This window comes from Coloeus monedula, assembly GCF_965178545.1.
Source record: "Coloeus monedula genome assembly, chromosome: 14".
NCBI lineage: Eukaryota > Metazoa > Chordata > Aves > Passeriformes > Corvidae > Coloeus > Coloeus monedula.
Window position 1 is genome coordinate 20,399,074 of NC_138794.1, and position 26,780 is coordinate 20,425,853.

Here is a 26,780-nt window from a genome sequence, read left to right on the forward strand (position 1 = left end):
AAGAAAATTGAGTTTGGGACTGAAGTCTCTTTTTTTTTTTCCGTTGTTCTTCCTTCACTGCAGCCTGCAGAGGGGTCTGGCTGACAGCTTGCCCCCCTCCAGAGAGCCCCCCTTCTAAAGGTGTTATCCTGGCCTTGGCACCCCCAAACTGTGATGCAGCTGAGGATGAGTCACTCACCCTTGTTATCACGTCAGGTAACACACACAGCAGAGTTTGCACCCTAGATGTTGCAGCAGATAATTGAGAGGAGTTTGGTACTTAAATATAGAAGTGTTTGTTCTTGAGGCTTGCAGAGCTGAAGCTTGTTGTGCAGAATTTGACCCGAATATGTTGGCTTTTAAATCTCCCTGGGACTGATACATGTTAAAACCTGCTGTACTTCAGTGTTCTGATCTTTTTAAAGACCACTGTGGTTGTGGCAGCCTGCTTAGCGATTGCAATTACCTGGGCACTTGTAATCCTGAATTGCATTTTAGCTGTCTTTTCTGATTTTTATACTTACCTTGGGCAGCTGTTTTCCCTTCCTAGAAATGCACAGGAGTAAATTCCCTGCCTCGGGAAGCTGTGAGCCTCATTGTCAGCCGGGTCCTGCTCTCAGTGCCGGCGGAGGACCAGTGCTCTCAGATGTTAATGCAATAATCTTCTGCGTGTTCCCAGTTATGCTGCTGTTTCCATTTTTCAGGGCAAGTGACTTACCATGTTGGTGCCAGAACCAAGAATAGACCTCAGGTGTCCTGACTCTAATTCTGTGGTTCAGCTGTGGGATCATGCTGCCTTTTTTTATTCCCCTGCCCCCTTCTTAGCAAACCAGAAATAGCTGCCCGAATATCCTCAGTTCTTCTTCGCCCCAAATGAAGAATCTGTGAGGGCAGAGGTGCCTCTTTTGTAGTTCAGAAAAAAAGTGGGCTGTGCTGTAGGTCCTATTTAGATGGTGTTTGCTGCTGGTTTGATTACATCTGCAGTTCTGGGAGCTGCTTTTCTCCAGAGCTGGTAGTTGGCTCAAGATGATTGGGGCTTCTGTGGTGATACAGCCTGGAGAGGATTGCATGCCTTGGACTTTGTGTGGCTCCTCTCATAACAGCAGTAACAGTTTTTTTCAGTGGACTAATGGGAATATAATGGAATTGGGAAGATTTGAGCTAGCTAGATCCTCTGGAGGTACCCAATGTGCTGCTCAGGTGAGCTCCATGGGTCTAAGGGCACAGTTCTTCTTCAGCTCTGGGCCTTGTCCCATGGCTGCTCCACCTAAAAGGAAGAAATTCCTGTGCCACTGCTCTTGTTGCAGCTTTTCCTTGGGTTTTTTTGGTGTCCCTGTAAGAGTTTGGTAAATAGGGAGAATCAGTGTCTGCCTTCCCTGTGCCAAGCAAAGCCTGTCCCTGCCCTGTGCCCCAGCCCCACATCTGCCAGTGCAGCTGCTGCTGGCCATGGTTCAGGCAGTGTCCCTGTGCTGTGCCTGTGTGGGCTCCTTGCAGGCAGCTCCAGGTCCCACAGCTGCAGGCGGGAAGTGCTAAAATTCAGAATTGGGCTGGAATGTTGGTCACCCCTTCCTGCCATGAGCTTTGAGCTGTGTGGTGCTTGTGTGTGAGGAGGGTAAGCTCACCCTGGCAGCCCTGTGTCACTGCTGAGCTACAGCTGTAGGAGGTGGTTGAGGTGCCCATTTGCTTTTCAGGCGTGCAGATGTTTCTCTTGCCACAGAGTTTCTCAGTGTCTGTAGGAGGTGCTGCTTTTTGGCTGACTAAAACATTCAGCTTGCTCCCACCCCACCAGAGCAGAGCTTGGCTGGGTGGTAAAAACTGCAGGCGAGCTGTTTTTCTGGAATTGCAGCAGGCTATTGTTTAGGACATTAGCTTTTTTTTTTAACTTTACAAGCTTATTTGATGCATGACAAAAGAAAGTGCACTGTATTCAGTCTCCAGGGCCTCAGTCACACTGCTTCTCTCCTCTGCTGCCCTGTCCCAAATGTGTAGATGGTGCTGCAGCCCCTGGGCATGGCAGGTGTCACTGAAACCTGGCTCTCCCACCTTATTTCTCCTGGTGAGAGCATTCCTGTTGATCTCTGCGGGGAGATCCAAGCAGAAGGGTGGACTTTAGCCTATGTAGTAGTTGGTGGATGCAGGGGAGGCCTTAACAGCTTGCCATCCTTCTTGTACTGAGTAATCTCCAAGCAGATAAACTTCTGGAGATGGCAGTGTCCCTCTGCCCATCCTTGCTGGGGTGCCAGCCTGCAGAAGTGACCCTCTGAAGGCCTTGCTCAGACAAGTCCTGAACTCCTCAAAGTATGCTTTTTCCAGCCCTGCAGTGAGTACATCTCTAGAGCATAACTTCCAAAGGTGTGTGTGCTCCCCTGGCCCTGGGGCTGCGGCCTGTGCGGTGTCGAGCTGCCTGGGCATGGACCTGTGGACATGGCTGGCAGCTCAAGGACCAGGCCTGGCATGCTGCTCCTGCAGCAGGGGTTCTTGGCCCCCTCTCCATGTGTCCCCAGGCTCTGAGGGGTGCAGCCCTGTGGCAAATGCTGTTCTCAGCCATGGGGAAGCTCCCACTGATGTTCTGAATGTGGAGAAGGAACTTGAGTGGAAGGACCTGGGCAGCTGCTGGATGAGAGCGATTTTTGTGTGGGACTCACTTTCTGGATAATTTAACTAAACTGATGCACCAGGGAGTGAAGAGCATCAGCACTGATCTCATGCTGTTGGCTGGGTGGTCTCCTGCTGAGCTGAAGCATTTTTTTCAAAGGGCAGTGTGGAGGTGGCTGAGGTTCTGGTCAGCTCTGTCCGTCAGGAGTAAACTCAGTGGATGTGCCATGTGAAATGTCTGGATGTGGCATTTGGTGCTCTGGTCTAGCTGGTAAGGTGGTGATTGGTCAAAGGTTGAACTCTATACTGGAGGTCTTTTCCAACCAAAATGATGCTGTTGCTCTTAAGGTGTTATCCAAGGCGATAAAGTGTCATTTGTCATCAGCATAGTGGTTATTTTCCCAGAGCCTGTCTTTCCCTGAGCTGCCAGCACCAGCAATCCTTGGGGTTCATCTTTACATTCATCTCTTACAGAATGGGTGTGAGCAAAGCTACCAGGAAGGTCTACACATCAAATGTCTGTAAGTTACAGTGTGTAGGGAAGAGCTGTGTGCTCCAAGGTCCTGGGCAGCTGCTGGAAGTCTTAAATTGCGTGTCTTGACTGGTGGATGGAATAGTAAGAGCTGTTCTCAGTGCTTGGTTTGGACATCTTGCTGTTGGGGCACTTTCCCAAAGTGTGCTATGAATTGCAGCTTGTGCTGGTGGAGGGATCTGCTTGAGACAGGGTAAACTCACAATAAATGTGGCAGTTCAGTGGTTGGTAACAGGATTTAAAGGATAATTTGGGGTCTGTAGGTAGAGTTGACCTCAAGAGTTGAAACCACCTCTGTGGGCTCAGTGTAGCTGCTTGTTTCTGTCAGGTGTCTGCCTCGGGTATGGTGAGTCTTGTGTGTGCTCCCTTGGGCATCTTTAGGGGCCCTGGGATGATGCAGGAATAAAGGTGTATCCAAACAGCCGTTACTAGGGAAAGCTCAGCTAATGAGGAGGAGTTGTTTGAAAAAAATGCTCCTGTTCCAGGGAGTGGCCTGCTTGGCCAGGACCTGGCAGTGCCGTGCGGTGTCACGGCTGTTCCACAGAGCTCAAACCTGCCAGTGCTGGGCTGCCGTGCCCGGAGATGGAGCGGAGCGCGCTGGCTCCGTGTCAGGCGTCGGAGCTGCAGCAGTGAGTCAAAAGTCAGTGCTGAGCTTCTATTAAAAGCTCCTGTTCTGCTGTCCCCTGCAGAGGAGCATTGCCGTGTGCTTCCCGTGCCGCACTGAGCGGAGGCAGGAGAAGTTCCAGAAGCTCTTGGTGTGCGAGTGGTGAACGGGAGTCGTGTTGACCCCTCAGTTAAAATTTTCCCTCTAGGTGTGAAATGTACTTCTTTGCACTTGTGCTCTTTTCTTACCCTGAGTAGTTCCATGATACTTGCTTTTTCATTTTGGGAATTTCGTGGATGCTCTTGACTTCAGGAGTTGCTGATGCATCTTGCATGTGCATTGGGAATGATTTTTCCCTTATGTGAGCTGTCTGCTTGGGAGGGGAGGCAAGGCCAGCTTCTCAGGAAGAACTGTGGCCCCAAGGCCTTGAAGGGCTTTTTTTAGGTGGGTAGCCTGTGTTGGGCTCTTGTGCCCCATTCCCCAGGAGGGGTTTGGTGGGTTGGAGCAGGGAGTTAGAGCAGGATGCCTTTGGGGTGGTGCTGAGAAATGAGATCTGGGTGTCTCATGCTGGTGTTTCCTAGGCTACCTGGCGTCAGGGCACACAGCCTGGTCGCTGAGCAAGGAAAAAAGAGGAAATGCGGAGTTTGTTTTGTGGCTTTTCCTCCCAATGTCCCTGCGAGCAGCTGTGGGTACCAGGTGATGCTGAGTCAGGCCCACTGGCATGATGTGGGGTCTCCCATAAGCTCAGTGTGTCCTGCAGAGTGTGTCCTGCTGCCTGTGCAGAGCTGTCAAAGCTGCTGGAGAGGAATCCATCTGTGTGAACAGCAGGATGTCAGTGCTTCCAGGGCATGAGGTTAGGACTGGGGCAGTTGGAGCCAGCAGGACTCTGTGTGGTGGTAAATGCCCAGACAGTGGATCTGTTTGAAGGCCGGTAATCCTGACACTTGAATGTGCTCCTACTGGCCTTACTGGTTTTGTAGCTGCTGTGAGAGCTGAGAAATCCTGGGAGAAATGTGTACATGGTGGCAGAGATGAGGGTGACATAAATGGGGCAGAGCACCTGTGGGCCCTGTAATGCCACTGGGAGCTCCTGATGAGCCCCAAACGCTTGCTGCTGCATCCCAAATGGAGTTCTGGTCCCGCATCTGCTAACCAGGAGATGGGGGGCAGGACAGCATTGTCTGGTAGCAGTCTGCCTGGCAGTAGCTGCTGCAGGTCTCTGGAATGCCGTGCAGCTGGGGTCAGCACAGGGCTGCCGGCGTTCCGAACCCACGGTCCTCACTGGCTGGGGAGGAGGAGGAGGGTGTCAGCGCGGGAGCATTTGTTGGCAGCAAGGCTTGGGCTGTGGGATCAGCTGCTTTGCTTTGCCTCTTGTGCTGTTTAGTGACTAATCAGATTTTGGAGGCTGTCGGACAGATTCAGCTGTCTCCCCGGAACAATATGCCGGCTGTATTTTTAAACACATCACGTGGCTTCAGAGAAGTCGGCAGAGCAGAGAGTGCAGCTTGCCGGGGCTGGGAGATGCTGTGCCCTGCTCGGAGCTGTGACTAGGAGGGAACATCTCCTCCCCAGCTGTGCCACATTCCCTCTGTCCTGGGGCTGCTGCTGCCTGGGCTCTGCCCAGGTAAGGACTGCTGGGCTGGCCAGTATTTTCCTGTGGCTGCAGGGCTGGGTGTGAGCACAGGTGCTGCTGTTGGGGAGAGCCAAGGGCAGGAGGTCCCTTTCTCAGTGCGGTCAGAGGTGAGTTCTTAGTCCTGTGATGTAGCCAAAATAGGGGAATCTCTGAGGGATAAGGCTCTGCAAGGGTGGGAGGATGTTGTGACTCTTGCTGAGGGCTCTGCCTTGAGTTGAGGGAGATGCTTCAAGTAAAGGACCCACCTGTACCTGTGTGAAGTCTCTGTTGGTGTGGTGAGGTTTTTCCCCAAGTGTGAGGCTGGAGATGCCAGCTTCATGGCAGCTGTGTCATTGGATGATGCAGCTTGGGATGGGTACATCCCAGCATCTTGCCTCAGTCGTGCTCAACAGCACCGTCCTGGTGTCTGACCACGGTGCTCTTGAGCACGATGGTGTTGTCGCTCTCCTGGTTTGGGTGGTGGTTTGGATTATTAATCCTCATTGGCACAGGAGCTGCTGAAAATCTGGGTTGAAATCTTGTGGTTCAGCTTGCTGTATCAGGTGGGGCTTGGAGGATCTCAAGTGGATCCCAAATTTGCTTTGCTGAAATCTGAAAGCTTCAGGGCAAGCTGCCTTGTTTTGCAGCCTCTGAATAATTAAAACCATTTCTGAATGCTTTGCTCTTTTCACTGGGTTTGGGTACACATTCAGCTTGCTGAGACTTGCTCCTTTTGAATAGACTGGCTTGTGTTGTGCCCCTGTGGGATCCCTGCCCTGCGTTCCTTCTCCTTCTGGGTGGCAGCTGCCCCCACATCACTGACCAGGATGTGACTTTTTGACCTTTGGGTAGCCTGGTCCTGTGCTCAGAAGTAGCTCTGTTTGTAGGGAGGAATTTTCCTGGATTCTCCTCAGTGGGAGGAAAACCTGCAGTGTGAGGGAAGCAGTCTGGCACATCCTTGTCTGCAGGCTCTGGGGCAGAGGCCTGACCAGGCAGGCTTGCTGTGAACACACACTGGGGACAGCGAAGCCTCTCTGTCAGCAGCCCAGGCTGGCACCTTCCTGTCTGCCCACAGCCAGCTCCTGGCAGGGCTGATGGGAGCAGTGTCCCTGAGCCTGAAAATTCCTGCTGGTGGACCAGGTGTGCCTGCCACGGGTGTGTGCCTCCATAGCTGAGGAGCTTGCTGAGCCCCAGCTTGCTCCAGCACAAGTGACAGGGAGTGGCATGGACTGGGCAGAGGGCCCTGTCCCAGTGCACCTCTGAGGCCGATAATCTGGGATGCAGGGTCTCTGAACTTCTCCCAGATGAAGTGGGTTCTCCTGGGCAGTCTGTCTCATAACCCTTCATATTTGTCAGCCACACCAGGCTGCTGCGGGTTCTTTGCAGCACCATGGCCCAACTGATGGCAAACACCAGAGGTGCCACCAGCCAGTCGTGCCATTTATGGGCTGACAGGAGCCTGGTGGCCTCCTGGGCCACAGGAGGAAGGAGCAGTGTTAATGCTGCAGCACTGACAGACTCTCTCTCTTGCAGTTCTCAGCATGCTGAGTAACCCTCTTGGGAACGTCCTGGGGAAGCCCCCGCTGGGTTTTCTGCCTTTAGACCCCATTGGTTCAGACCTGCCAGAAAAGTTTTCCACACCATCGCTGAGGAACTCCCGCTCCCTCCTGGACTCCCGCTCCAGCAGCCCCTCGGACTCGGACACCAGTGGGTTCAGCTCTGGTTCTGACCACCTCTCAGACTTGATTGTAAGTTTGCCTCTGGGGTCTCGCCGTGTTTTTGGGGGAGCACGGAATAGCTGAGTGGAGCTGCCAGCCAGAGCCCTGCCTGCTCAGGAATGGGAGGGAGTGCTGGGGGAGCTGTTGTGCCCACACTGGCACAGCCCCTGGGGTTTGGGAGAAAGGCTGCTTGTGCAGTCCTTCAGCACGAGCAAGCAGTATCCTCATATATTTTTCTTCTAAGCTAATATTTTGGCCTTCTGGGTCTGTGCTTGTAGCCCTACTGGGTTACAGTAGCTCCCAGAGGGATCTTGAGTGCTTGAGCTGGTGTGTGGCAGGGGAGTGTCTGTGCCCTGATCCCAGCAGGGTGGCTGATCCAGCCTGGACTTTACAGGAGCTGCTGTCCCTTCTCATTTGCTGACTGCACTTCTCCATCTCAGGGCGGTTTCTTCTAGAGCAAACTGGGTCTAGCCTGCTCCCGTTCCCTAAAGCACAGCTAAATTTGGAAGGCAGGGAGCAAGTGAGTGTCTGTCTGGCTGCACCAGTCTGCTCTGCCGGGGCTGTGGCGGGCGCAAGTGGCAGCTCTGGGTGCCAGCAGGACAGCCTGGCTCTGGCCAGTTCCAGGGTGGTGCTGCATGGCCTGACCTTGGCACAGGAGGATAAAGCCAGGAGCTGCTCCAGGCTCTGCTGTGGTGGCCTTGACCCCTGTGTTGGGCTGGGTGTGAAGGACAGAGCTGACTGGATGTGGGGTTGATTCTGCTGGGCTCTACCCTGGAGAACCAGGATGTGCTGAGTGGCTGCAGCAGCTGGGCAGTGATGGTGGCAGGCGGCACAGGGCTCTGTGCTGGCCTTGTTTGTGAAGGACAGGACTGGCAGCACGGCCCCGGCGTGGGCGGCTGGCACCGAGCTGTGCCGCGTCTCACCTCCCTGCTGTTCCATTAATCCAAGCTTTCCCTCCTCCTGCCCTGTGCTCCCTGGAGCTGGGCTGTGAGGATGAGATCCAGCTGGTGCCTGCAGAGCCCGTGGGCACTTCCAGGGAGCCCTGCTCACTGTGGGCACAGCACAGAGCCCACAGCCTGAGGCTCCTTCTGGGGTGGCTGGTGCTGCCCAGGGGTGACACTGCCCTTGAGGCTCCACAGCCAGGGGTAGCTGTTGGCTTGGTGGTCTGTGAAGTGCCTCCTGCTTAATGATCCCCGCTGCTGATCACGAGCATGGGCCAGGCCTCAGAGGGTCTCAAGAGATCCCTGAGAGCTCCCTCTCCTGCCAAGGGGCAAGGGCAGGGCCCCAGAGCGGTACCTCACTTCTGATATTACATACTCTTTACTCAGAGCTGGATTTCAGTGTAGTCTTTCTCTTGCAGTCAAGCCTTCGCATCTCCCCTCCTCTGCCCTTCTTGCCTCTCAGTGGGGTATCAAGAGACCCCCTGAAGATGGGAGTGGGATCCCAGCTGGATCAAGATCAAGCTGCCCTGGCTGCAGTAACTTCCTCCCCAGCCAGTGCATCGAAAAGATGGCCTGGAGCATCTGCGTGGCCTTCCTGGGATCTTCTGGACTCTCCAGAAGACCCCTTCAGTATTGAAAGAGAAGCCCGGCTTCATCGGCAGGCGGCAGGTGAGTCGGGAGCAGTGTCCAGGGAATGGTCCCACACCTGGGGGAGGGCAGGTTGCCTCTGTGCAGACACTGGCTGGGCATGGAGTTTGCAGCAGAGCTTGCTCCAGGCCCAAGCCTGGCTCTGGTTCTACCTGTTGAGAGAGGAGGTGGGTGTGGGCAGCTGCCTGTGGCTGTGCTGCTCTGCTCAGCCTGTAGTTGGGGAATGTGGGGAGACCTGTGGGAGAGGGGGAAGGAAATGATCCTGTACTGAGTAGTACTGGTGTCTTCTCCAAGCTGTGAACGAAGCAACCTGCACCTGGAGCGGGCAGCTGCCTCCCCGAAACTACAAGAACCCCGTCTACTCCTGCAAAGTGTTCCTGGGAGGAGTCCCGTGGGACATTACAGAAGGTGAGGCCCCATGCCAAGGCCTTGGGTGTTGACATTGGGAGGATGCAGGATGGAGCTTTTTGTGGGGGAGACTGACCTCTCTCCTTCTGTTTCTAGCTGGGCTGATCAACACTTTCCGTGTTTTTGGCTCCCTGAGTGTGGAGTGGCCCGGTAAGGATGGCAAACACCCACGCTGTCCTCCCAAAGGTAATATGCCTAAAGGTAATAGCGACACGGTAGGGTTACTTTTTTCCCATGCTATGTTACAGCACGGATGCTGGGATGGTACAGCTGCATGCTGGTGACTGGATGGTACAGAGCACCTGGGGTAATGTCCTGCCCTCACTTGGGTCTGCACCTGGGCTGCAGAGCACTGGCACCCCAAACCCAGCATCCCCACCCATCTGTAGCAGGGTTGGACAGAACTGTGGGCTGGGGGAACCCTCTCTGGGTGTGTCTGGAACCCCGTGTAGGGCTGTGGCTCCGCGGCCACTGCTGGTCCCACTGCCAGCATGTGCAGCTGGGCTGACATACTGTGTAAGCAGGAATTAGTTACAGGGTAGGAGATGGGTGGTTTGGAGGCCCTGTAGTGCCTGATGGCCTCATTCAGTCACTGGAGCAATGTGAGCTGGAATACTGGCATCCATGGAAGGGACTTTAAAACCCTGGATGTTATTTGAGCCAGGCCATCCTAAATATGAAGCAGGGTCTATTTTCCCGGCAGACCTCACTGCGGCCAGGCTGGTGGTGCTCACCTGGCATGTCCAGGTGTGGCTTGTGTAACACTGTGGTCCCAGACCTGGGCATCCTGCCCCTTGTGCTGTGCTTGGGTTTGGGCTCTGCCCAGTTTAGCTTAGGCATAAGAGTGTGCTGGGAACAGCAGGAGCTGCCACACAGATACTTCAGGTGGCACCCAAGAATGATTTTGAGGATGTCTGCAAACTGGGAGGTTCTGTTCCTCCTCCACCACAGCTCTAACAGCTGCTTCTTTCCCTTCCCCTCTGAAGGATACGTCTACCTGGTGTTTGAGTCAGAGAAGTCGGTGCGTGCCCTGCTCCAGGCGTGCTCCCAGGACCTGCTGAGCCCTGACGGGCTCAGTGAGTACTACTTCAAGATGTCCAGCCGCAGGATGCGCTGCAAAGAGGTGAGCAGAGCTGTGAGAGCAGCCTGACATGGCAGCAGGAGATGCAGAGGTGATCCCTGAAGGAAAGCAAAGCGGGGCTGGAAGAGCAGCCGAAAGCATGCTGGCTTTGACTGCTCTGTGCCTGTGACAGGGATGTGTCAGCTCAGTGTTTGTCCTTCATAACAGCTTGTGTCAACCCAACCTGGAGCTCCTGGGTTGGTGGCAGACCCTGCCTTCAGGCTTCAGTTAGCTGGGACAAAGCATGGAAACAGGGATTTGACTGCTCTGTATTGCTTCCATCACACCTTTGCTCACAGAGACAGGCTGGGATCCCTCAGGTGCTTTGTCAGGCCTCCTCTGCTTGCAGAGCAAGTGGCTTGCACACTCAGCAGGCCAATGTTCTGGATCCCAGGCTGCTCTCCAGCATGGCCTTGGCTGGCTGACCTGTACTCTGGGGGTGCTGGGGCTTACAGGAAAGGGGGACCTCAGATTAGGGACAACTGCCTGTGTTCAGGGAGTTACAGGAGGGAGATGCAGCTCTTAATCGAGACAGGCACAAACTAACTGTGCTCCAGACAGCTTTCCCGGTGTCTGGCAACTGGCAGTGCTTCTGTGCTCACTGATTTAGTTCTGCCAGAAGCTTCTCCTTTCCAGAGCCTGCCATCAGCTGCAGCGCAGATGGGAGCTCCTGATGGAGCTGGCAGTGGGTGGTTATTGCAGGGGTTGCCTCCAACATCAGGCTCCTGTGCTGGGAGGTACCTGCCTGGGCCTTAAATGCAGGTGGAGGGGTGGGGATTGTCCTCTGGCTGCCACCCCAAGGGACTGCTGGCTTGGGTTCCAGTTTGGCTGGAAGCAGAGTTGGTTTTATCCCCTTGTGGGCTCTCTGGAGGTGCCTGGAGCTCTAGATGGGTGTGGACCCTGAGCAGTAGTAGATAACAAATGACATTTGCGGCTCAGGGCAGAGTCTGAGGTCTGGGGGTGCTCCTGGTTGCAGGTGCAGGTGATCCCATGGGTGCTGGCTGACAGCAACTTCGTGCGCAGCCCCTCTCAGCGGCTGGACCCCAGCAAGACGGTGTTTGTGGGGGCCCTGCACGGGATGCTCAACGCAGAGGCCCTGGCAGCTGTCATGTATGACCTGTTTGGAGGGGTGGTCTATGCTGGCATCGACACTGACAAGCACAAGTATCCCATAGGTAAGTGATGATTCCACTGGGATTGGTGGTCACCCCACCACGCTCTGAGGAGGCTGCGGTGTGCCCTTGGCTTGTCCTTCTGTTGGAAGACTGCCCAGGTGCCAGGCCTGGGGGGCAGATGCTGTCCAACCTCTTCTGCAGTCTGTGCTTCTCATCTGCTGGCCCTGGGGAGGGCTGATAGAGCTGATGTGCCTGGGATTGGAAGGTCCAGGATCATTCCTGAGCAGCCTGAAATTTTGAATATCCCTGTAGGCATTGCTGAAGGTTTCTCTGTCCTTGTTCAATGCTGTTAGTGGTTGTTGGATGCTGCTGTAGCTGCTTTTCCGTTCCCAGAGCAGAGACAGCTGTGGGTCTTCTCACTCTTGGGCTCTTGTCACCAGAGCTGAAACATGGCGTGTCATGGTGTGTGTACCTCCCTGGAGGTACAGGCCAGGGGAGACAGCACTGAGGTGGCTGGTCTGTTGGAAAAACCCCACAGCCTGTGCCTGAGGAGCAGCTTTCCAGGCTCAGGCTGCAGCAAGTCACGAACTTGGAGAGACACTGAATCTCCTGGTGTTGCCAGGCAGTAACAGTGTCAGAGCTTGGTAGCGCAGAGCTGTCTCTGCTTGTCACTGTCCTTGGACAGCAGTCAGGCTTTTCTGGGCAAGGCTCAGGTTTAGGATATGCCTGTGGTGCTGCAGAGCCCCTGAAGTGCCTTTAGGGGGGACAGTCTCACAGGGGTGGGAATGGGAGTATGAGACTAAGCAAATTCTCAGTGTGACTGTGGATGAGGTGTCCCAGAACCTCCCTGTGCTGGCCCTGTGAGATCCCCAGCCCCCTGTGGCTCATGCAGAGCCCCAGCTTGCTCCAAGTAGGCAAGATCCATCTCCCAGCAGCTCAGTGGCACGTCCACCCTTGGAGCTGTCCTAAAGTTGCAGCAGTCAGAGCTCAGTTTTGGTAACTGAGCTGTGCCCTGCTTGGTTGTGCTGATGGAGGCATCTCCTGTAACCCCAGATTGGATCCAGGCCCTCCTGCCTGTGTCCTGTTCGATGCTTTTCAGGAGGAGAATGGATGGGGGTTTGTGTGGCACCTTGTGCTGTGGCTGAGCTGTAGGGATCTGCCAGTGTCAGTCCAGGAGCTTGGCTGGGAGCGAGTGGTGCAGGAATGCTGCTGACTGGCAGTGAGGCTGCAAAACACCAGGCTCTGGGGTGAGGGGGAGGCTGGGAATAAAAGCTGCTGAGCTGTCTCGGCACCGGTGTATTTCAGGTGCAGCATGAAGCACTCCTGCTGCTCCTAGGAATGTGGTGCCTGGAGAAGGAGGCAGGAAGAGCCCCCAGACCCTGGATACCATCTCCTGCCAAAGCTGCTTCCCTGGCTGAGCAGCACTGGGGAAGGGGTGGTGCTGGCAGCAGTTCCCTCTCCATCTCTGTGTTCCTCTCTAACAGTTGTGGTCTGGCTCATTCCAGGGTCGGGCCGTGTCACCTTCAACAACCAGCGCAGTTACCTGAAGGCCGTGACCGCTGCGTTCGTGGAGATCAAAACCACCAAGTTCACCAAGAAGGTGAGTGGGGCTGGTGGGGCAGCCCAGGGAGGGGTCTGCGTGAGGGGTGGTACTGCTGGGAGCACCAGTGCTCGTGGAGCCTGCCCCATGTTCCTGCTCCAGCAGAGGGACGTGTGGCTGCTGCTCTGCCAGCCCCAGGGGTGCTGCTGGGGATGGATTTGGGGTACCCAGGCAGAGGGCAGTCAGCCTGGTGCTGCTCCATGCCCACTGCCCGGTTCCCCTGCAGGTTCAGATTGACCCGTACCTGGAGGACTCCATGTGCCAAGTGTGCAATGCCCAGCCTGGCCCATTCTTCTGCAGAGACCAGGTACGGCGAGTTCTCCTGCAGCCTGTGTTCAGGGGTTTCCTCGAGGAGGAGCAGGCCCTGCTGCTGGGTTTTGGGGATATATTCACTGACTCTTCCCCAGTGGGCAAGGTGAGCCCTAGCTGGGAGGGTGGCCTTGTTTTGGAGAAGGTGTGGCCCTCCTGGGGAGGGCAGCTCAGGTACTTGCCAGGAGGCCCAGGCAGGCAATGTCCACCTGGCTTGAGCCAGGGGTGCTGCAGTTCACTGGTGCTGTGCCAGCTCCGGGGCCTTGTGTGGGATGGACTGGTGGCCCTGAGGGGAGGGGAGGTTGCTGCTCTGTGAGCCGTGATGAGCTGGGGTCGGGGTGCATTCCCCTGGGGCTGGACCTGGGGCTGGCTGAGGCACAAGGAACTCTGGCTGACCTCACCTCACTGCAGGCAAAGGAGCTTGGCTGGGCTCAGGCAACTTCCTGCAGAGTTGGGATGGGGTATGAGCAGGAGGCAGGAATGCCATGGGAGTGATGGGAGCACTGGCAGAGCCCAGCTGCTGCCCCAGTGCCCGGGCCCTGACTTTGAAACCTGTTCAAAAGACGCAAGCTGGGCCCAAGAGGCCCTGCACAGCATGGCTGGCATTCCCTCTCTCCAGCCCATGGGTGCACTGTGCTGGCGGGGGCTGCAGGCAGGGAGGGGAGCAGCGGCTCTGCCGGTGTCCCTTTGCTGCGGGAGCCGCCCCAGCGTTGCCCTGTGCTCTGCCCACAGATCTGCTTCAAGTACTTCTGCCGCTCGTGCTGGCACTGGCAGCACTCCATGGAGGTCCTGCGCCACCACCGCCCGCTGATGCGCAACCAGAAGAACCGGGACTCCAGCTAAGGGGCCGCGGGGCTGCCGCGGGCAGAGTCCTGGGAGAACCTGCCCCGAGGAGAGCGCAGCAGCGCCTGCCGGAGCCAGGCCCGGCTGGGAACGTTCTTCCTGAGGACTGACGGGGAAAAAACAAAAATCTTACATTCATGTTTGCACTTGCTGGTCTTTTTGTTTCTGCACTAATGCACAGTGAGTTTTGTTGGGGTTTGTTTGGGGGTGTTTTGAGGGGGGGAGTGCCCCTCAAGCCATTCTGCAGTTCCCAGACTTTGGTTCCTGGTTTGCTGACGAGAAGCAAAAATTGAAAATGAATAAACCCAACCAACCAAGGGCCACGTGTCGCGGAGGCGTCGCCGCAGGCGCCTCCGCCCTGGTTTTTTTATTTTTTAAAGGCGCTTTTTTACATTCCTTGCAATACTGGTGGAGAGAGCGCAGGTCTCATTGGTCATTGTTTTGCCGTTGCCATACAGTGCCTTTCCATTCATTTACCCCCACCTGGATGGTGTGACCTGGGTGTTCAGCTGGCGTTTTTTACTGTAACAACAAGGAGACTTTGCTCTTCATTTAAACCAAATCATATTTCATATTTTACGCTCGAGGGTTTTTACGAGTTCCTTTTTACACTCTTAAAAACAGTTTTTAAGTCGTTTGAAACGAGAGATTTTTTTCTTTCCTGGCAGCTTTTAACATTATTGCAATTTGTGTCTGGGGGCTGCTGGCAGGACGTTGTAAATCCAGGGGTTTGCAACGGGACAGGCCGGGCTTTGTTTTTGTTTTTGGATTTGAAACTGGACGGGATGAGGATCTCTGAGCTGCTGTATATAGTTTTAAATAGTTTGTTGCACTTTTTTAAGTTGCACTTATGGGGGGTTGATAGAGGTTTTTAATCACACAAAGTCACAGGACTTACCTTTTCTTTTGTAACAAGCTAAAAAAGGGCTGCGTTTTGGTGGACGATGAAGGTTCCTGGGAGCCCTTTCTCTTAGAGGGGACAAGTAATTTTCCTTTCCTTCCCGAGATGTTTGGAGTATCAGTGCAGTCGACCGAAATGCTGCTGCTGGGATTTGAGACCTTTAATTATGCCGATTACTATTCTTTTGTTACTTTCCCCTCTATCGGAAGCTGTGTGCCAAAGAACCAGTGTCATAATTTCTCCCTCTTTACTATGATTATTTTTTTTTTCTTTCCTGCTGAGCTGATGTTGCATTGTTGCATATCCCAGCTGCTCTTTGTGGGGTTTTGTGAAGCTGTGTGTGAAGTCTCTACCTCATTGTAGTATATGCAGGCAAGACTGCACTCTCCTACAGACGCGTGGAGTAAGCTGTGGTGTAGTTTTTGGCACATAATAAACACGTTGCAGCAAAAAAAACTTTCTTGGGCCTTGTGTGCTTCGTGGGGGATCTCTACAGCTCGGAGGGCTCTGGTGTCACTTCCTGGAGGATGTGGGGGGAAGGGATGGATGGAGCTATGAAGTGTGGATGCTGTAGGTGACTCGGTTGGGAGGGAGCTCTCTCTGCTGGGCAATGCCTTTTTAGATCCTGCTTACCCGAGGTGCCTGTGAGGCCCTAGGCTCCAGCTGGAGCTCCCCTAATTGCAACAAGAAGTTAATGAGGTTGAGTGAAGGGGCCTGTGTTGCTGTGCTTTCTCCCTCTGTGGCAGTGGGGGAGGGGGTGACACCCTGCAGGGCTGTGAGGGGAGAGGGATCCCAGGGCTCCTCTCTGTGACGCTGGGGAGAGCTCGGTTGGACTTAGGCTGCCACAGTGGACACCTATTGTGCCCCATGCTCCCGGAGCAGGGAAGGCTTTGGGCTGCTCCCACGTCCCACAGTGGTAACTCTGCAGCAGCCTTGTTGCGCTCACCCCTCCTCCTCTGGGGCTGGGTGCTGCGTCCATGGGTGGTGTGAGTTTGTGGGTGCTCAGTGTCGTCTCTCAGGGCCTGGGCCTCTCACTGGTCCCGCAGGCTCCCGTCCCGGGCTGCTCTCTGCACTGCGGAGCGCTCGGGATGCGGCCCCGGGAGCGCGCGAGCCCCGCCCCCGCTCGGCCCCGCCCACCGAGCGCCGCTGAACCCTCCGAGCCGCCAGGGGGCGCGGTGGGCGTCGCGGGCTTCCGCCGCCTCCCGCCACCTTCCGCTCTCTTTCCGCGGCCGCCGCCGACATGGTGGGTCCGGGTCCCGCCATCCGCCGCCATCCGCGGGCGGGCCCGCGCCCCCGCGGCGGGGAGCGGCGGTGGGGAGCGGGGGGGAGCGGGGCCGGGGGCTTGGGGGGGCGGTGGGGGCAGGGATGGCTGGGGAAAGGGGGGGACCGGGGCGTGGGGCCTGGGCTCGGCGGAGCCTGACCGGCGGCTCTCCCGCCCGCCCCCGCGTAGGGACGCGTCCGGACGAAGACGGTGAAGAAAGCGGCGCGGGTGATCATCGAGAAATACTATACGCGCCTGGGGAATGACTTCCACACCAACAAGCGCGTGTGCGAGGAGATCGCCATCATCCCCAGCAAGAAGCTGCGCAACAAGATCGCGGGGTGAGGGACTGAGGGCCCCGGGGGGTTCGGGCACGAGAGGAGTCCCGGCTGCGCTTTGGGCACTGGAGAGTCCTGGATGGGCTTTGGGCACCGGAGCGTCGCGGGGAGTTTGGGCACCGTGGGGGCCCGGGTGAGCTCTGGGCAGCTGGGGGTGTCCCGAGGTGTTTGGGCATTGGAAGGTCCTGGGGGGTTCAGGCGCGGCGTGGGGGTTCCTGCTGGGCCCTGCATTCGAAAGTGATCACGGTCCCGCCCGTGGCCGGGTCATTGATAGTGCAGGAAGAGGAGTGCGAGAGTTTTCCCGTGTTTGGAGGGGTCTGTGTCCCCCCCAGACCCTGTTGCTGTCGGACATTTTGTCTCTGATGTTCCCTGGAGGTGGTGGGATGATGCTGGTGTCAGTGGTGGGACATAGCCGGGGTAGGTGGTGGCAGCTGTCCTCATCGTGCTGCAGTTCCAGGATGTGGGGTGTGGGGAAGGGTGACGTGAGCCCTGGGAAAGCCCTGGACACCCCCGTGTCCCTGCAGGTACGTCACCCACTTGATGAAGCGAATCCAGAGGGGCCCCGTCCGCGGCATCTCCATCAAACTGCAGGAAGAGGAGAGGGAGAGGAGGGACAATTACGTCCCAGAGGTGAGGCTCCAACTTCCCCATCGCTCCGTCCTGCCTCACCGTATCTCCATAATTGATCCCAATTTTTTTAAAATAAACCCTCAGCCCCTCAGCCAGGAGGAGCTGAGGAGGGTTTGGATCAAGGGGGCTGAGGTGGATGCCTCCAAAACTGCTACCTGGGACAGGAAGGGCAGCTGGCTTCTCGTGGTTTGATTTTCCTAACTTAAAATGGGGGGAAAAAATAATTTGATGTGAGGCAGGAGGATATTTCAGAGTGGCTGAAAACCTGCCCTGCAGCCAGTGTCCCTAGAGGGAGGGTTTTGGTGAAACCCCATTGCCTTTGTTTGGATGGGATCAAGATCTCACCTGTCACCTGGGTGAGGTGCTCCAGGAGTGCTTCCCTCATTCCAGGAACATGATCCCGTTGCTTCTGAATCCTGTAGCTGTCAGGCACAGCACATACTGCCCCTTTCCCAGATCTTCCCCATTGGCTCCTGGCAGAGCTGCTGGTTTTGGTGCTGGTTCCGGGTGTGATTGCAGGGAAGGAGTGAGTGTGAGCACACAGACCTGTACTGTTAGTGGTTTCTTAGAAAAATCCTGATGTTAGGTAGCTCTTGGGGAAGGAAACCTGTGGAGGTTTGGGGTCTGGAGAGCGCTGGAGGAAGTTTCTCTGGGAGCAGGAAAGCACAGGTCCTGGAGGTGGGACAGCCTTTGCTGGTGGACTTGTGTCTCAAGGCAGCTATGAGTGTCACTGATGACTGCCAGGACTGGTGCAGTTGAGGGTTCCACGCCAGCCCCTCAGCAGCCTTGGCCTGGAGCAGGTTGGGCCTCAGTTTCCAAAGATTGCCATAAAATAGGCTCTTCCCTCTATTGCCAGTGGTCTCTCACAGTGTTCCATCAGGATGCTCCCGGCTCTGCTGCTGGAACTGTTCCCCACAGTGGTGGGATGAGACCGGAGTGGCTGTGGGGACACCCTGGCAGCTGTGGGGCTTTATCAGTCATATCTTTCCTCTCCCCTCCGTCCCCAGGTCTCTGCCCTCGACCAGGAGATCATTGAAGTGGACCCAGACACCAAGGAAATGCTGAAGCTCCTGGTGAGTGGCTGCAGCTGTTCCCTGCCAGCTGCTGGCGTATCCCCGGCACAGCTCCTGCTGCCCTGAGTGGCTGGATGGTGTGGAGGGGGTCCCTCCGCCCTGGGTGCTGTGGGGGGATTCATTTCCATATGGCTTTTGGGAGGGCAGAGGCACAGGGGCTTTGCCACTAGCACGGTGGCTGTGCTCCTTGCCCTCTATTCTGGTGATTCCCTCACCAAGGAGTCAACCTCCAGAGCAGGGTGGCCTCCCCTTCTTAGGAGAACTGTGTCCACCTTTTGTGCTGCCACAGCACCTTCCCATTTCCCACACCTTCCCAGAGGAACTTGCCCCCACTGTCAGTGGGCAGGGTTCTGTGACTGATCCCATTGTTCCCACGCTGTTTTCCAGGACTTTGGCAGCCTGTCCAACCTGCAGGTGACACAGCCCACAGTGGGAATGAACTTCAAGACGCCCCGAGGAGCGCTCTGAGTCTGTCCCTGTGTGTCGCTTTTCCAATAAACGTGAGGAAACCATCTCAGCCTGCCTGGTCTTTGGACACCCAAGGGGTGAGGGAGGGTGGGTTCTTGGGGTGCTGCATTGGAGCATGCAGAAGATTCAACACCTTCATGTGTACCAGCATCTCTTTGGGTTCTTTTGTGGCAGTTTGGGGTGTGAGGGCCAAAGCTGTTATTTTAGAGGCTCTCCTGCCTTTGAGGCAGTGGGAGAGGACAACCATGGTGGCTCCTTGGAGCTTGTGGGAGCCTGTCCTGGGTTTGCCTGTGCTTCCTCCAAGTGGACAGCATGGGGGTCAGGCTGTGCCACAATAAAAGTTGCTTTTTATAACCCTCTTGATCACTTTGAAGTGCTTAAATGAAAGGGAAAAGTCTTAAAATTCCTTGATTGAATGAAAATAAGGAGACCTACGTGTATCCCTCCAAGGAAAACTTGCTTAAACTATATAAACACAGCTTAAACTGTCCCCCTCAGACTAAAAAGAAAATACTGGGTTTTGGGGAGAAATGTCCATGTTTCTGTTTGTTGTGACATTGGGTTTAAGTAGTTACTTAAAGAAGCAAATACTGCAATAACTAGCCAGTAATGAAATAACACACTGAACACTGATCTGCAGTTGGATAATGTATAAACCATCTGGCAGCTCTTACACTGAAGTTGTTGCTGCTCCAGCCACCTGTTCCTTACAATTTCCTCTTCATTTTGGTCTTCTCGCAGTAAATGCTACATTTGCTTTGAACCCAGTACACTGCATAGCCCGAGGTGCCGGGGATGAAGTCGTGGAGTTCCCCCTCATATTTCTTCATGTCCCGTGCAGAGGGATAGCCTGCAGAGGGAGAATGGGCTCACTGAGTCCCTGCTCCACCTGCCCCATCCGCAGCCCTTTCCAGGGGTATTTACCTGTCACCATGTTATTTATTGGGTATTCCTGGAGGGCACGGCATGGAAATTCTCCCTGGGCAAGTGCTTCAGAGCCTGTTTCTTCACTGCTATATCAGGAGGGAAAAAAATCTGTGTTAGTTCCTGTGTGTTAGGATTGCTTGGAATCGGGGGTGCATCCAAATCCCACCACCCAAGGTAGGAAAATACCTCTCGTCCAGGTCTAGCACTTCCTCCTCTGGTTCTTCCTCACAGGCATTTCTTGCCGCTTCTGGTTCCTCTGTTGGATTTTCATTTGGCTGTGACTGTCAGCACAAGGATGTTACAGTTGTGCCCTGAGTCACTACAGAGCACCTGGGACACGCTCCGAGTGCACGGAATTTTTAGGGCTCGTGATTGTCAAGTGTAATTCAGAGTTAAATTTTTAATCTAAGGCCATTCCTGCTTCAGAAGTGCTGGGAAGTTGCTTTGAGAGGAGAGTGGGCAGTGACATGGAGAAGGAAAACACAGCAAAGGGCTGAGCTCAGCCTCTGGCAGTTGGAATCCCTGAACAGCACACTGCTGGGAGACTGGATACATCTGGGCAAGGGAGACAGTCCTTCCAGTGCTGTCCCCTTTGGGATGTCATGCTGGGAGGGACACCCAGCACAGCAATCCCAAGGAATCGGAATCATTTAGGTTGGAAAAGACCATCGAGTCCACCCAGTGACCAATCACCACCTTGTCAACCAGACCAGAGCACAGAGTGCCATGTCCCATCATTCCTTAAACACCTTCAGGGATGGGGACTCCACCCCATTCCTGGGCAGCCCATTCCAGTGCCTAATCTCCCCTTCTGTGAAGAAATTCCATCCTGCAACCTAAACCTCTCCTGGTGCAGTGTCCTCTCATCCTGTCCCTTATTCCCTGGAAGCAGTGCCTGACCCCCACTTAGCTCCATCCTCCTGTCAGGGAGTTGTGCAGAGCCACAAGGTCCCCTCTAAGCCTCCTTTTTTCCAGGCTGAGCCGTCCCAGCTCCCTCAGCTACTCCTGGTGCTCCACCCCTTCCCCAGCTGTGTTCCCTTCTCTGGACCTGCTCCAGCACCAAAATGTCCTTCCTGAATTGAATCGAGGGGTCCAGAACTGGACAAAGCACTTGAACTGGGGCCTCAGCAGTGCCCAGTACAGGGGAAAAATCACTTCCTGGTTCTGCTGGACACACTACTCCTGACACAGGCCAGGTGCCATCGGCACTCTTGGCCACCTGGGCTCATGTTCAGCTGCTGCTGATCAGCACTCCCAGGGCCTTTCTTGCTGTGCCACTTTCCAGCCACTCATCTCAGCTCTGCAGGGGTTATTGTGGCCAAGTGCAGGACCCAGCGCTTGGCCTTGTTGACCCTCATACAAGTGACCTTGGCCCATCGATCCAGCCTGTCTGGGTCCCTCAGCAGAGCCTTCCTAGCCTCCAGTAGATCCACACTCCCACTCAGCTTGGTGTCATCTGTGTATCTGATAATGGTGGACTCAATCCCCTCATTCAGATCATCAGTAAAGCCACTGAACAGGACTGGGTCCAACACTGATCCCTGGGGGATACCACTGGTGACCGGACACCAGCTGTCCAAGCTGTGGGCTGCAGTTTTCCAGGAGATGCTGTGGGAAATGGTGTCAAAGGCTTTGCTGACGTCCAGGTAGGCACATCCACAGCCTTGCCTTCATCCACCTGGCAGGTCCCCTCGTCATGAAAGGAGATCAGGTTGGTCAGGCAGGACCTGCCTCTCCTAAATTCATGCTGCCTGGGTCTGATCCCTTGGTTTTCCCATATGTGCCGTGTGATGGCATTCAGGGTGATCTGCTCCATAACCTTCCCTGGCAGACAGGTCACACTGACAGGCCTGTAGTTCCCCAGATCCTCCTTCCAGCCCTTCTTGTGGGTGGGTGTCACATCGATACCTCATCATCTGGGACCTCTCCAGTGAGCCAGGACTAAGGATAAATGATGGAGCGGGGCTTGGCAAGCTCTTCTTCCAGTTCCCTCATCACCCTGGGATGGTTCCCATCCAGGCCCATGGACTTGTGAGCATTTAAGTGGCACAGCAGGTCACTGACTGCCTCCTCCTGGATTTCTGGGGGTCCATTCTGCCTCCTCCTGGATTTCTGGGGGTCCATTCTGCTCCCCGTCCCTGTTTACCAGCTCAGGGGGCCGTTTGTCCTGATATAATCAGTGTTGAAGACTGAGGCAAAGAACGTGTTAAGTACCTCAGCCTTTTCCTTGTCTTTGGTGATGGACAATCCAATAAAGAATGGAGGTTTTCTTTGGCCCTCCTTTTGTTAATATTTATAAACACATTATCCTTTACAGAGGTGGCCAGATTAAATTCTGAGCTTTCACCTCTCTAATTTTCTTCTTTCTGCATCACCTAAGGACATCCTTAAACACTTCCTGAGTTGCTGGCCCCTTTTCCCAAAGGTGATATGTGCTCTTTTTTCCCTGAATTCCTGTGAAAGCTCCCTGCTCAGTGCAAGCTCGTCCTTCAGCACACACACGTGTAGTACAAATTTTTCATCTTACCTGTTCCTCAAGGGCATCTGCCTTCTCCCAAATAAACCGGCCAATTTTCCTTCTGATTTCTACCAAGAACAACAAAACCAGTGACTGTGAGAGCATCAAAGAACAGGACTGTGGCAGTCGCTGCCAGTGCAATGCCCTGCAGGTGCCTCCGGAGGCAAGCCCCAATGCAAGGTCCCGCCCCTGGGCCAGGGCAATCCCAAGCACAAATTCGGGGGGGCAAGAATGGATTGAAAGCAGCTCTGAGGAGAAGGACTTGGGGATGCTGGTGGATGAGAAACCCATGAATATGACCTGGCCACGTGTCCTGGGCTCATGCCACAGTGTGGGCAGCAGGGGAGGGGAGGATTCTGCCCCTCAGGCCTGCTCAGGAACAGCAGTGCTCCCCCAGCTCTGGGGTTCCCAATATCAGAAGGACAGGGATAGATGGAGAGAGTCCAGAGAAGGCCATGGAGATGCTCCGAAGACTGGAGCCCTTCTGCTCTGGAGCCAGGCTGGGAGAGCTGGGGAGGTTCAGTTGGAGAAGTGAAGGCTCCAGGGAGAGCTCAGAGCCCCTTGCAGTGCCTAAAGGGGCTCCAGGAGAGCTGGAGAGGGACTGGGGACAAGGCATGGAGGGACAGGACACAGGGAATGGCTTCAAACCGCCAGGGGACAGGGATGGATGGGATATTGGGAAGAGATTCTTCCCTGTGAGGGTGGGGAGGCCCTGGTGTAGGTTTCCCAGAGCAGCTGTGGCTGCCCCATCCCTGGGAATGTTCAAGGTGATATGTTCTGTGATAGTAGATAGATCATACTCCCACAAGAGCCACTCCCAGGCAGAAGGAAAAGTCCCTCCCTGCAGACAAGTAACTGCCGGTTCTGGTTTGCACCAAGCCTGCACTCCTGGGGGATTTCCCTGGGAAAAAATCCCCGGACGATTTTTTTGCCTGACCTTCTTGCAGGCAGGCAGGGGGCAGGACGAAGTGGCCCAGAACCACCGAGGGCTTCTCTCCCGCGCTGGTGCCCGCCCACAGCGAGAGGTAACGGGAGTGAAAGACCGTGGCTCTGCCCTCCAAGTAACTGAGGCTCTCGTGTATGCTGGAAGAGAGAAAGAGAGCTGGTTTCCAGAGAACCTGGAAGCAAACCATAACCAAAACGTTTAGAGGGGTGTTGTCATTAAACCTGCTCTGATATTTTTGCCAAAAGCACCTAATTTTCTGTGATTTTCTAACTGTGAGACTCTACCAGTCACACCCGGTCACAGTCCCTGCTGCCGGCACCTCCCAGGGGAAGCCTGGAGGAAGGACAAGGGTAAACGTACTTTTAGGGATTACACGGTCCCACTCTGCTCTTGAGGCGAAACTGCTTCTTCAGGGAGGGCGAAGCCAGGATTTTTTTTTTAATTACCCTTCACCACGCTGCTCCCTGCTCACACAGCTGAACAAGGAAGCGGAAGTGGAGGGTGCTCCAGCCCTCAGTGTTCTCCTTAGGGGGGAATTAAATATTGTTTGCTGGGTTTAAGGATGCATATAATGATTACATTTTTTCACAAGAAACTATCTAACTATATACATTGAATATATATTAAAAATTATCCAGAATTCCCCTGGGGGAACAGCCCAATCCGGCAGGATGTTGTTGTGAAAGGAAAGTTGTTATTGCATGTTTCCTGGAATTCCCCTCCCTTAGCTGGAGGTGGTGACTGAAAGATTCCAAAATTCTAAGCCAGTTTTAAGCACTGGTGTGTTAAAAAGAAACTGCTTAGTCCAGCCTAGCAAAGCCTAAAAGAAACATTGCAGCTTCCTTTCCCATAAATATACTTACATGACTAAATAATGAATAAATACAAATATTCACTGATATTGAGGAAGTGAGGAAGATCCTAAAGACTTTCTTATATTTGTACAAATGTTCTGTAGCCCTTTAATTTTTTATATTAAGCATTTCACCCCTTTTCCACCCATTTTTATCCCAGTGCTTCCTTTTAGCATTAATTCACACTGGATTTTTAGCACCAGGTTCTTTCCTTGTGGATTGTTTTAGATGCTGATTTTCCAGAAGGTAATTCACAGCCAGCAAGAAACCAGCACAATTAATTTAATTTGTATCACAGCAAATCCCTTCTCAACACATGGATAGTTTTTCTCTATTCTGTCTATCTACAGCTTAGTGTGGGTGTGAGTTTCCCTGACCCCACTGGGCAAGAAGATCCTGGCAGATCCATGCCATGACTTTAAAAACACCCCCTTGACTTTTACGGGATGTCAGTATCCATGAAATACTTTCCACTAAAGACATTAAAGCCTCCTTTACCCACCTGCGGGTGTCGGGGTGGGCAGCATCGCTGCTGAAGAGGTAGTCAGCGTCCAGCCAGTGGGTGATCGTCCCACCACCGTCCGCTGCAGGGGACATGGGGTGAGGTGAGGGTGGGCATCCAGGGGCTTCCCACCTCGGGGTGACCTGGGATGGGGACAGCTGGTGGTGAGGCCGCAGGGATGGGCCCTGAAGTGAAAGCTGTGATAGCTCCCCATGGCTGTGGGACTCCCACTGCTCCCCTGTGGGCTGTTCCGGGCTTTTCCTCAGTGTGGGGGCACCTTGGACTGGCCAAACCCATGCTCTGCCCTATTGTGTGGGTCTCAGACCCATGAAGGGGTGACAAGACTGTGCCCTCACTGCTGTGCCCTGCTGAGGAACGATGGGGCTGTGCTCCCCTCCTAATTCCCCCTGAGTGGCCACATGGCTGTGCCCCCCTCAATTCCCCGCGGATTCCTGACAGCTCGGTGCCCCGGGACTCCCCTGGACTTCGCCGTCGCCGGGCCCCCTCACCCCAGAGACCCCGCGGGCCCGGGCTGACGCTCTGCGAGAACCAAGCGCGGTGTCCGCGGAACATGGCGGCGGGAACGGCCGTGAGGGGCTGGGGAGAGGCGGGAACCGCCCTGAGGGGAGACGATGGCGGGAACGGCCGTGAGGGGCTGGGGGGAGGCGGGAACCGCCCTGAGGGGAGACGATGGCGGGAACGGCCGTGAGGGGCTGGGGGGAGGCGGGAACCGCCCTGAGGGGAGACGATGGCGGGAACGGCCGTGAGGGGCTGGGGAGAGGCGGGAACCGCCCTGAGGGGAAGCGGTGGTGGCAAACCCCGGCGAGAGCGAGAACGGCTGGAGCTGTGTCGAGGAGCTTTAGGCTGGATGTTAGGGAAAGGTTCTTCCCCCCCCCCCCCCCCCAGTGTGGCCGGGCACTGGAACATGCTCCCCAGGGCAGCCCCAAGCCTGAGAGAACTCAAAGGGCACTTGGACAACGCTCTGAGGCACAGAGTGGGGGTTTGGGGTGTCCTTTGCAGGGTTAGGAGTTGGACTCAATCCTTGTTCTCCTAGAAGTTTTTCTCAAAAAAACCCTTGCATTTGGCTGACTCAGGAAACTGCTTGCAGAAAAATTGCTTGTGTTTCATAAAGCACAAATGAGGCTTGTTCCATACTTCAAGCTTCCCAAGATATCCCTCAGGATACCCCATCCCCTGGGAACTGTCTCCAGCAGCAGCAGCGCAGCAACATCCCGGGTATCTCAGAACCCCAGGGATGCTGGATAAAACAGAGAAGGGATTTCTGGACATGGTCCTGAAATCCAGCTGTTAAAGAAAATCAGCCTCTGGTGTGGCCATGTGTTGTTCTCCCACAGACAGGGGATTTTTGAGTAAACTATCAAAATATTTAAGAACAGAAAAATCCCACAGATGCAATCAGAGCAGACTTCCCCAGTGTGGGAAGATGATGATGTGTCCTTTGGAGACAGGGTTGTTTCACATATCCTCCACAGAATCTTCAGTTTCTGCAGTCGACTCAACCCCTGACCTAATTAGGATGAAGCTCTCCTGGTGGAGTGGTGACCCAGCCATTACTCTGGTGCTCCTGAGGATAGGAAAGGTGGAGCTGAGGTGGTGGAGAGCACTTTGATGGCCCTTCGTAATCCACGGGAGGAGGCCAGGACATGGTCCACAGCTCCTTGGGCTCACACAGCAGTTGGTGCTGCTCCACTGGGGTCTCTGGGAGAGAAGCTGAAACCTTCTCCCCTCTCCCAGGCCACCTTCTCCCACACAGGGACCACTGCTGGGGCTGCCTGGTCCCCAGAGTGCATCTGGTGCTGCAGGCAGAGCTGTGTGGTGTGTCCTGCTGTTCCATGCTGAGTGATGGGCACTGTGCAACCACCCTGGCACCTGTCCTGCCTTGAACACCCCTCTGATGAACCCAAAGGGATCCCCATAATGGGGCCCTGCCCCTCAGCAACCTCCCACATGGGTGTTGGAACTGCAACAGCCTGGATTTTCCTAATCCCTAACAAAAAAAAAATTGGTTATAATGAAAATAGCTACGGAACAAGATAATATCCCTCAAAAATCTCAAGTGGGTGTTCTGTGGCACAATCACAGCAAATCTGAATATACCCTAGAAGAGACATGGGATCCCCTGAGTCACCAGGAACCCTTGATCCCATACATGTGATCCTGGTTAAATCCATTTTGATCCAGTATTCCTCAAGTGATCATTCTGATTTCTTCATAAAATAAGAGTGAGCTGATGGGAGTAGTACGGGTTTAGGTAGTGTCATCAATCCCCCACGGTACAACAGAGGACTGGCTCCAACTGTGCTTCTCCACGGGGTCA

The 26,780-nt window shown here is 54.8% G+C and overlaps 3 protein-coding genes across 5 annotated transcripts in view; 2 read left to right on the forward strand and 1 right to left on the reverse strand.

Moving 5' to 3' along the window:
• The window catches only part of CPEB1 (cytoplasmic polyadenylation element binding protein 1), a gene marked incomplete at both ends in the record, with an annotated part of 40,425 nt that extends 26,401 nt beyond the window's left edge, over nucleotides 1-14,024 (forward strand). Inside the window, 9 exons of one of the 3 annotated variants that reach the window (XM_082290528.1) lie at nucleotides 6,856-7,070; nucleotides 8,401-8,650; nucleotides 8,924-9,037; nucleotides 9,134-9,238; nucleotides 10,024-10,160; nucleotides 11,134-11,332; nucleotides 12,778-12,872; nucleotides 13,099-13,179; nucleotides 13,914-14,024. In XM_082290528.1, the coding sequence (XP_082146654.1) occupies nucleotides 6,856-7,070; nucleotides 8,401-8,650; nucleotides 8,924-9,037; nucleotides 9,134-9,238; nucleotides 10,024-10,160; nucleotides 11,134-11,332; nucleotides 12,778-12,872; nucleotides 13,099-13,179; nucleotides 13,914-14,024 (1,307 nt within the window). The remainder of the gene's footprint in view (nucleotides 1-6,855; nucleotides 7,071-8,400; nucleotides 8,651-8,923; nucleotides 9,038-9,133; nucleotides 9,239-10,023; nucleotides 10,161-11,133; nucleotides 11,333-12,777; nucleotides 12,873-13,098; nucleotides 13,180-13,913) is intronic. The other 2 variants (XM_082290529.1, XM_082290530.1) reach the window with 2 other exon arrangements.
• Nucleotides 14,025-16,105: 2,081 nt separating this feature from the next.
• RPS17 (ribosomal protein S17) lies at nucleotides 16,106-18,741 on the forward strand. Its single transcript, XM_082290544.1, has 5 exons — nucleotides 16,106-16,168; nucleotides 16,376-16,527; nucleotides 17,049-17,154; nucleotides 18,162-18,227; nucleotides 18,615-18,741. Exons 1-5 carry the CDS (start codon nucleotides 16,166-16,168, stop codon nucleotides 18,693-18,695), a joined length of 408 nt encoding a protein of 135 aa, XP_082146670.1. The 5' UTR covers nucleotides 16,106-16,165; the 3' UTR covers nucleotides 18,696-18,741.
• A 661-nt stretch (nucleotides 18,742-19,402) lies between these two features.
• Nucleotides 19,403-25,015, reverse strand: TERB2 (telomere repeat binding bouquet formation protein 2; the record flags this gene model as incomplete). Its single annotated transcript, XM_082290648.1, has 4 exons — nucleotides 19,403-19,545; nucleotides 23,078-23,223; nucleotides 24,443-24,524; nucleotides 24,952-25,015. 4 exons carry the CDS (start codon nucleotides 25,013-25,015, stop codon nucleotides 19,403-19,405), a joined length of 435 nt encoding a protein of 144 aa, XP_082146774.1.
• Nucleotides 25,016-26,780: the final 1,765 nt, after the last annotated feature.